Source organism: Pseudonaja textilis, chromosome 3 (genome assembly GCF_049901715.1).
Source record: "Pseudonaja textilis isolate UNSWEBS1 chromosome 3, rPseTex1.2, whole genome shotgun sequence".
In the NCBI taxonomy this organism is placed as follows: Eukaryota; Metazoa; Chordata; class Lepidosauria; order Squamata; family Elapidae; genus Pseudonaja; species Pseudonaja textilis.
Window position 1 is genome coordinate 108,367,238 of NC_141992.1, and position 10,446 is coordinate 108,377,683.

At 40.4% G+C, this 10,446-nt stretch overlaps 1 protein-coding gene across 1 annotated transcript in view; it reads right to left on the reverse strand.

Annotated features, from left to right (window-relative positions):
- LOC113448161 (uncharacterized) overlaps positions 1 to 10,446 on the reverse strand; it is a 57,302-nt gene that overhangs the window by 12,267 nt on the left and 34,589 nt on the right. Inside the window, exons 2-4 of the mRNA XM_087930382.1 lie at positions 6,915 to 9,353; positions 3,649 to 6,000; positions 288 to 346 (exon numbers count right to left, since the gene is read on the reverse strand). Of these exons, the coding sequence (XP_087786508.1) occupies positions 288 to 346; positions 3,649 to 6,000; positions 6,915 to 9,353 (4,850 nt within the window). The remainder of the gene's footprint in view (positions 1 to 287; positions 347 to 3,648; positions 6,001 to 6,914; positions 9,354 to 10,446) is intronic.

Below are 10,446 nucleotides of genomic sequence, written 5' to 3' on the forward strand. Positions count from 1 at the left end.
ATATTATTTCTTACTGTTCATTAGTAAAATATGTTGAACAATTTTAGCTTCATTTTTGTAACTAAGTAGAAAAAATATTGGAATGCACACTCACACACGCATGCATGCTATTTTGGGATCATGCACAATCAAAAATGAGTTTACACAAAAACCAAATTTCACACTTTAATGTTCTATTTGATAAAGATCTAGCAAAGTTTATTACTTCCCAAGATATTTTCACATACTTTGATAGCACAAAAGTAACATCCATTTATAGAGTACCTTATCTGTGTAAAGTAACTTACCCACTAGTTCCTGGTCTCTGAGCCTGAGAAAAACGCCAGTCTGTATTAGGTTGTGCTTGCTGGAAAAAAAAAACATAAAGAGGAACATATTTCTATTTTTCAATTTAAGCACAACATCCTCATTATTACTATAGAATATTAAACATAAACTGTAACATATGGTTAGTTTATGCTTTGAAAGTTTGAATTATAAACAATTTGCACAAGTATACAATGACATTTTCAAGCTACTTCCAAACAGGAATGCATGATTAAATAGTCTGCTTAAAAATGCTAGTTTTTTTATTCAACAGCACTTCAGTATCACCACAATCTGAAATATTCTGTAATCTACTAGAAAAATCATTCAGAAAAGTATTCTATAAAAATACATAGATGAAATAAAAGATGAAACAAACCTGAAAAAGCATAATTGAATATCACCAATAATGATTAGTAGAGGACTGATTCTGAAAGAGAATTGTTTTACTACATTTTGTTCAATAGAATGTGGATGGGTACAGGAAAAAAGAGGGAGGGGAGAAACGGGGGGGGGGGAGATTCAATAGAAACCTGTTACATATAGATATAGATAGATTTACCAATTACAATTGGGACCCTCAGCTCAATCAGTAAGTGATATGGTTGTAAAGTGCACTTAACTAATGTTAGTTCATTCATTCTAGTGGCAGTCATTAAACAAATTACTGCAGGTTGTTAAGCACAATGCCATGTGATCATGACTTTTGACTTCCTACCAGCTTTCCCATTGACTTTGAAACTTGTCCGAAGCAAAGGTCCCAATCAATGTTGCAAATAACAATCACCAGACTGTGGGATACAGCCAGAGGTGGTATTCAGCCAGTTCTGACAGGTTCTGGAGAACCAGTAGCAGAAATTTTGAGTAGTTCAGAGAACCGGTAAATGTCACCTCTGGTTGGCCCCGCCCCCATCTATTCTCTGCCTCTCGAGTCCTCGCTGATCAACTGGGTCTTCTTTTGTTGCCCTGCACAGGAGAATGGAGCTGGAAAGCAGGTTAATGGGGTGGGGAGGGAATAGGGATTTTGCAGTATATCTTTCCCCTGGAGTTGGGTAGAAATGGAGATTTTACAGTATCCTTCCCCTGCCACACCCAAGCCATGCCCACCAAGCCACACCCACAGAATCGGTAGTAAAAAAATTTGAATACCACCACTGGATACAGCAACCATCATGTGTGCTAGTTGCCGGGTCCCTATGCTGTCATCACATGACCACAGGGATTCTATGACAGCCACAACTTCAAGGACTGGTTATAAGTCTCCTTTTTCAGCAACATTTTAATGTCAAATGGTTGCTGAAGGAGTAGTTGCTAAGTAGGGATTACTTGTAATAATACTTAACATACCCACCACATTATTAAAAGATATCCAGTAAGTAAATCCCCCCTGCTACTACAGCAATTAACATCATGTATATATTACTTCATATATGTAAAACTTCTTTTAAAGTTCTTTTTTAAAAGAAATGCCTGTATAGCACTATACAGCCAATACATAAAATAATAAAACAAAAAGGATTCCTGGATTCTGTTCAGGAAAATAAAGTTAATAGAATTTGCAATTCTTTCTTTGAGGCAACAGCATGTAACTGGTAGACCGAAACCAAACTTTGTAGATTCCAGTTCTATAGCACTGTAATTTGGCAGCAAGTAACAATGTGATGATTAGTGTGGGCTCATGGATGGTCATTTTAACAGTGAAAATGGTTACCTTCTGAAAAAGCAATAAAATAAGCAACGATCCTTCCCCAAGGATAAAACTGTTATCCCTGAATATGGGGTAAAGTCTCATAAAGCAGACTTAGAAGGCAATTTTAAAGACGTGAACTCCAAAGCAAAGGGAAGATATTTGCCCTGTCTTGAGCATTTGAGTCCAGGTTCCTGAATTTATTTGGATAAATAATTTTGTATGTTTGTATAGTAAGCATTAAAATTTTGTAACAAAGATGATTCTGAATACTGCTTAACCATCATACAGAGTTCTAGCAATGTGAGAAAGAAAGGAGAATTTTATGAAATCACCAAAACTTTAGAAATCACAACCCCTTGCTAAAAATGAAGCATCAAGCATATTTGCAAATCTCCAACTGGAAGCAAGGAAATAAACACCTATCCTATCAGGGAACCAATGATAGACTAGGAAAGGATCATTTAGGTCACTGCACTTCATTCAGTTCATAAATCCAAATTAAAGCCTCCTTGAGAGATGGCTGCCTAGCCTCTAATATTGAACTTGACTTCTGGTTAAGAAGTTTTTCTAATACTCAGCAGGAAACAGTGTTCCTGAAACTTCTGTTCTGCACTCACTCCCAAATTGGTTTTATAAAATGGTTTGCTTGGTTTAGTCTGAAATGAAGTTAAGGTAGTTAAATTTAGTTAACATTTAAATATGTCCAGAACTTTTCTCCCAACCACTTGCTGCACAAATAACTGATAACTGAAGGAACTTAGGGAATTTCATCTGCTAATTTTTATTCATCAATAAATGTGCTACCTGTTCCTTATCTAGTAACAGCACCAAGAACTTTCTATTAAAGGGCAAACAATTCATTGGATTATTTTAATACTTTTTTATTGTTAATTTTATTCAGCTTTTTGAATTTTCTAGATATGATTCCTGCATTTAAACTTACTTAGCTGCACTGAATGCAGGTAGTCCTTGATTTATGATATTTGTTTAGTGACCATTCAAAGTTAAAACAGCGCATGAAAAAATGATTTATGACTGGTCCTCATACTTATGACCATTGCAGCATCCCTGTTGTCACATGATCACAATTTGGGCACTTGGCAGCTGGCATGTACTTAATATGGTTGCAGCATCCCAGGATCAGGTGATTGCTACTTGCAACCTTCCCAGCCATCTTCCAACAACTAAAGTCAATGGAACAAGTTAGTTTCGCCTAATGATCCTCTGATTTGCTTTACAAATACTGTAAAAAGATAGTAAAGTTGGGTGTGATTCACTTAATTACCACATCCCTTAACAACAGGAGTTCCTGCCCCAAATTGAGTCATAAATCAAGGACTACCTGTAAAAGAATCAGAATAGCAGTTACCAAAACCAGGATCACTGACAAAACAAATTTCATTCTCTTTTAATACAGATGTTTCACTGAGGAGTAAAGACAGTTGTCAATGTGGAAACAAATGGCAACACGGGTTATTTATAACAAAGCAATCAAAATCATTTGCAAAAAACAGTACAAAACTATTCCCCATCCATGAAGGTCAAATAAAAGTTCATGGCAGAGTTTCTGTTAAATATAGACTGCAAATATATGTATATCCCTATAGATATATATTTATATAATGTTCCAGCATTGTCTTGGTGAATCTTACCGCATCAGAGGGGTTCTGCAAAGCACTGCCTGTGTGTTCAAAGGCAAGAATGCTTTCTGCTGTAGTGGAATGACTGAAAGGTTTAACAAAAAAGAAATCTCCCTGCTCAGACATAGGGGAGAAACAAGACTTGTAGTTCTGAGCTCCAGCTCCACTCACTTCAAGGTATCTTATAAAGCCTTCTGGATTTGGATACCCACTGATATTTATGGTAGACTTCCGATCTGTCCTCCTACTACACCAGAGTGATACGATCCAGTTTGGGATACAGAAGCCAGATTTGAAGCATCTGGCTCCGACAATAATCATCATTACACAAGACACTAGAGAGATAGCCACAAGAGAGATGATAAGATAAAGAGTTAAGTTCTGAGCCCTGGCAGGTGACTTGGGGAGAAGGTCCAATGACTTGGTAAAATCCTGTGCAGCATTATCCTCTGAGGAGATTATTAGAATCATTGATGCTGAAAGAGATGGCACCCCATTGTCCTTCACTTCTACCACCAACCGGTGAGAAACCCCAGGTTCCCTCAGTGTCCGAGTGACACGGATCTCTCCTGAGTGGTCTTCTACTTTGAAAGCATTCACCTCATTTGTCTCATGGAGTAAATGGTACGAAACCCATGCATTATGGCCACTGTCAGCATCGACAGCCACTACTTTAGTCACCAGATATCCAGGTTCTACTGGGATTAGAAGTGACTGATGAAAGGCAGAACCTTTGGGAACTTCTGGGTGTACAATTACAGGTGCATTATCATTTTGATCCACTATGAACAGATGAAGAATGCTTGTGCTGCTTAGCGGTGGGAAACCTGAATCTTTCACCTCTACTGAAACTTGAAAGACTTTTTCTTGCTCATAATCTAGAACCCTGGAAGTATAAATACTGCCATTCTCTTGATTGATGTGGAAATAGGTTGAGATGGGCAAGCCATGATTTCCGGTATCCACAATGGAATAAGATAGCTTGGAATTGACACCTACATCTGGATCACATGCTGACACAGAAAAGACTAGAGTTCCAGGAGATGTATTTTCCTCCACATGGGCTGTGTAGGAAGAGATGGAGAAAGTGGGTGCATTGTCATTTATATCTGAAACTTGAATTAATATATTTTTCTCAGTTGACTTTTGAGGTATTCCAGAATCTGTTGCTTTAATTGTGATACTGTATCCAGCAGTTTTCTCTCGATCAAGTGGGCCATTAGTCACTAGTGAATAATGTCCCTTAAATGAAGACACCAATTTAAATGGTACATGTCTTGGAATCTCTAAGCGGACCTGTCCATTTTCCTCAGAATCGTTATCCTTTGCTTGGATAAGTGCAATGACTGTTCCTATAGGTGCATCTTCTTGTACTGAGCTAGAAAGAGTGGTCATCATAATCTCTGGACTGTTGTCATTAACATCAACAAGTTCTACTCTAATATTGCAATGACCTTCCATAGCAGGGGATCCCTTGTCTTTAATGTAGATGGCTATTTCATATGCATTGGCTTCTTCATAATCCAGTAAAACTTTTGTCCTGATTTCCCCTGTTTGAGAATCCAGACTAAACACATCGAGAAGTTTTAGCTGCACACTGCTGCTGGATTTAAAGAAATATTCAACTTCTCCATTAGGTCCTTCGTCTAAGTCAGTAACATTGAGTTTTGTTACTATAGTCCCCACCTGGATATTTTCCTCCAAATAAACCTTTGATACAGGTGGTTCACACACTGGGGGATTATCATTTGCATCAAGAACATGGACTGTTACTTGAACAGTGCCTGACTGAACAGGATTTCCACTATCTAGGGCAGTCAGGATTAAATGATGGGTAGCTGCTTTTTCCCTGTCCAGGAGCTTTTCCAATACAATTTCAGGTATTTTGACCCCATCTCCTCTGATATTGATACTCAAAGCAAAATGTTCATTTGGACTGAGCTCATAGGTTGCAATGGAATTGGAACCAGTGTCTTGATCTTCTGCAACTTCCAGCCGTAATCGGGTGCCTAGATTGGCAACCTCAGTGATTTCTAAAGAAACAGTGTCCTTTGGGAATCGGGGGGCATTGTCATTCACATCCAGTATCTCCACCTCCACCCGGTTAAGTTGCAATGGATTCTCCAGCACCAGCTGAAAAGGAAAAGAACACCTGGGGCTGGAACTACACAGCATTTCCCGATCTAACCTCTCATTGATGAGTAACATGCCGTCTGCCAGGTTCACTTGGAAGTATTGGCGCATTCCCTCACTGACCAGCTGTAAGCGGCGAGCACGCAGAGTCCGCACATCTACTCCCAGATCCTTGGCAATATTCCCCACGTAAGAGCCTGGATCCTGGTCCTCTGGGATGGAGTAGTGAATCTGCATGGAGATGAGAGCTGGCAGGGAAAACACTGAAGCTAAAAATAACAGCGGCTGCCATTGCAAATTCTGACTGCTATCCATGCCTCGCTTGCTTCAGTCAAAAGGATTGCAGCTTCTGGCTGCTGCTGCTGCTGCTGCTGCTGCTGCTGCTTCTCCTCGCCGGAGGTTGGGGGAGGTGGGTGGGTGCGCTTTTTCTCTTTTGCTGCTTCTAGATACACTCTGTCCCTCCCACCTGGTGACTCTGGGATGACCCGAGAGGGGCAGTGCAGCCCCCCAAAAAGGATGCTGCAGCTTGAGAGGGAAGGGAGAGGAGGGGGATTTTCAAGCAGCAGCAGCAGCAGCAGCAGCAGCAGCAGCAGCTCCTTGGCAAAATGGAAAACAGGAAAAAGAGCTCTGAAATGGATACTAGCAATCCCCTCCTCCGTGACAGCACTGAAGTCCCTTTCTCAAAATACATCACACCCCCCCCCCCAAATAATTTGCCCATCTCTGAGCCACCATGCTCCTCCCTCCCCTTCCTTTTCCAGCACAGCAAAGAGCCATCCCAAGGGTGCTGTTGGCCAAAAGAGCTTGCACAGACTGCCTGGCTGAAAAGGCTGAAATCAAAAGTGTACAAAAAAGGCAGAGACAGTTGCTTAGAATATACATAATCTCAGAAAAAACGCAAGACAACCTCCCAGCCTTGATTCCCAAAAGCAATTGGAACAACATAGATGCCTATGAAGTGACTGAATGAGTGAGTAAAAAGCCTATATGCAGCCTGCATATATTCAGAAAGCTTAAGGATGGGCTTGTGTAGGTTAACAGTATTTATCCAATAGATTATTCATTGATTTCCCCACCCTTATCTCTTGTGCACAAGAGACTATAAGATGTGTATGGAACCCAGGGTTTAAGCAGAAAATTCTCACCTTATGAAAGAAGCTGGCTTCAGTTAGATTGCTGCAAGAGGCTGCCCTAAGAGTCAAATTAGGTTTCATAAACACAAACTCGCTGATATCTGATACAGGAGAAAAGCAAGATCTGTATCCTCTGACAGGAGGTCCTGAAGTGGCTACCTGTACTCCAATCATGGCATCTCCAGGGCTCAGCTGATAATGATAATGTCCCGTCATGTGATCTGGGACATTTTCAAGTCCACTAGCTTTACTTCCACAGCATCCAAAGACAGTAGATGTTGCAAGAGCATCACAGTGAAGACATCTTGCTCCCAGGGCCACCAAAGCAATCAACATGATAGTAGAAATTGCTGCCAAACAGATAATAAGGTATAAAGTCAATGTGGGCGGTCTCTCACTTTCCACAGAGCGTGCACTTAACCCTAGAAACACTTCAGAAGTGCTCTCTTCCAGGAATATGATCACAGTAACTGAGGTAGACATGGAAAGTTCTCCTGAATCTTTGACAACTATGACTAGTTCCTGGGTAGGATTGTCTAGGTCCTGTATTATTCGCAGAGTCCTCATTTCCCCACTGTGAAGACTTATGCTAAACAGAGTGAGATCTGTGGCTTGTTTTAGATGATAAGAGAGCCAAGCATTTTGCCCAGAATCCAAATCCACAGCAATAATTTTTGTGATTAAAGCTTTGGCCATGGTAGATCGAGGAATCCTGAATTGTACAACTGAATCTTTCCCAGTGAAAGGAAACTGAACTTTTGGTGCATTGTCATTCTGATCTAGTAGATAAACATGCACCATAACCTTGTTGCAGAGAGAAGGAGAACCACCATCACAAGCTTCCACCTGAAATTGAAAATGATTGGTACACTCATAATCAAAAGAGCTCTCTGCAAAAACTTCCCCATTTGTTGGGTTAATGGAGATGAAAGAAGTGAGATCTTCAATCTGTTCTTGTCCTGGACTGGACAAAACAATGTAAGTTAGCTGAGAATTCTGATCTTTATCTGCATCTGTTGCAGAAACCTTAAGGAGAATCACTCCTACTGGATTATTCTCTTCTATGATGACTTCATAAAATGACCTGTCAAACTGAGGTGGATTATCATTAACATCTGCCAGAGTAATGGAGAAAGATGCCTGTTGCAAGAGAGATGGATTTCCTAAGTCAAAGGCACAGATAGTGATATTGTATTGAGAAGAGTTCTCACGATCCAGTTGCTCACCAATGAGCAAGGAATATTGGTGCTCGAAATCCTTCCGAAGTTTAAAAGGAAGATTTTTTGACAAATCACACTGGACTTTCCCTTGATCCCCAGAGTCTCTATCTTTGACATGTATCACAGCAACTACTGTGCCAGGAGGTGCATCTTCACTCATGGAACTGGAGAAAGATGTGAGAATGACTTCAGGGACATTATCATTGACATCTGTCACTTCTACAATAACACTGCAATGCTGTTCCATGGTAGGGGAACCCATGTCCTTAGCTTCCACTTCAATTTCATATATGCTGGCCTCTTCAAAATCAAGAGTCCCTTGAACACGGATTTCTCCTGTGACATTATCAATAGCAAATATTCTGCACAAAGCTTCAGAGTTATGACTGCTGAGGGAATACCGTACCTGTCCATTAGATCCTTCATCAAAGTCAGTTGCATTCAGCTTAATCACCAGTGTCCCAGGAGGAGAGTTTTCTACCAAGCGGACATTGTAAGTGGGTTTGTCAAAAACTGGATGATTATCATTAGCATCCAGAACATGGACAGCAATTTGTACAGTGCTAGATCTGGGGAATGTGCCCCCATCTTCAGCTGTCAGGATCAAATTGTGGATAGCCACATGTTCTCTGTCCAATGCTTTCTCCAGAACTAATTCTGGGAATTTGGTGCCATCGGTGCGTGCCTTCACATTAAGGCTGAAATTCTCATTGATGCTGAGGTGATAGGTTTGCAAAGTGTTTGTTCCTATATCTGGATCCTGTGCATGTGGAATGGGGAAACGGGCACCCAGGGCAGCCAATTCATAGATCTGCAGAACAATTGTGCTACTTGAGAATTCAGGAGCATTGTCGTTGATATCCAGAATCTCCACTTCGATGCGATAGAACTCCACCGGGTTTTCAATAGCAAGTTTAAGATGCAAGAAACACCGCAGGTTCTGGCCACAAAGCTGCTCTCTGTCTATTCTGTCATTGATTATTATGATTCCAGTGTTCACATTGACAGAGAAATACTGGAAGTCGGAATCAGAAAGCACCTGCAGATTGGCAGCTGCAAGCTTTGTTACATCCATTCCTAAATCCTTAGCAAGATTTCCTACAAAGGCTCCCCGAGTAAGTTCCTCAGGGACAGAATAACGGATCTGTGCAAAACAGTCACTCAGAAACAGACAGAAAGCAAAGGTATGTAAGAATCCCAAACGCCATGCAGTTTTTTCTGGTCTGAGCATCTTTCAGAAATCCACAGCAGGAAGGTCTAAAAATTGCAAAACAGGAGCTATTTATAGCACAGTACAGCTTTAAAACCCTGAGAAACTCACCATTTATCCCAACAAAATATGCATTATATAAAAGAAAGAGGGTCTATAGTCAGTATTTACCTCCCTCATTCATTGTTTTGGTTTGAGAGAGATTGTCACTGCTATGGAGGGAGTGGTACGCACGGCAGGTCTTCAGCGTTAACCGTCTGTTCATTCGCTGAGACTGCTTTTCTATTTATCCAATCAGCAGAGCCTTTCCCAGGACAGCAACACAAGCACCAATCCATGTCTGAAAGCAGCTACTGTGTGAAAAAGGACCGCGTAACCTGGGTTTTTTTTTTAACCTAGAGACACCAGGCAAAAAGACAGGCTGGGGAAAACACAGCTCAACATCTTGTCCCATTTTGGCTTTGTTCTAGCTTATCTGACCACCAGAAGTATTAACAGCATGCAAATATTTGTTCTAACAGCACAGCTGGGTCTTTCTATATTATATGCACAACAAAACAGCAAATTTCTCATTTTCTATCAGGAATGACAGCAACCCCTCCATCCTTGCTCCCATCTCAACTCACTAATTATTTGTAGAATGCTGAATTAATGACACTTTTAGGATATGATGTTGTTTTTTTTCAGAAAATCCATATTCCATTTTTCTAATAATAAACCATTTGAGAGGTGTTAGAGCTTTGCAATTTTAAATATGTTAAGAATGAAAGAAAATCTGATTTTGACAGCATTTGAAAAATGATATACAATTATTAACATTTGAATTTCCTTCTCATTCTTGCCCAAATCAAGCTACTGCTCCCCAGTTCCTGGTCCCTACCATAGGTACTTCCAACACAAGTAACCTCAATGGGGATCAATCCACAAAATTTGCCTCATCTCCAGAGCATTTATTTTAGAAAACACAATCAGAGTTCCTGCCCCATTTTGGTAAGGTATGAATTAGCCCATGCTCAATCTATCCATTTATGAAGCTACAAACCCACAAGAATTTAGCTCTTTCTCTAAAAGTCTAAAAGTTACTCAGTTAACCAGGTCATGGTTGTCTGAAAGG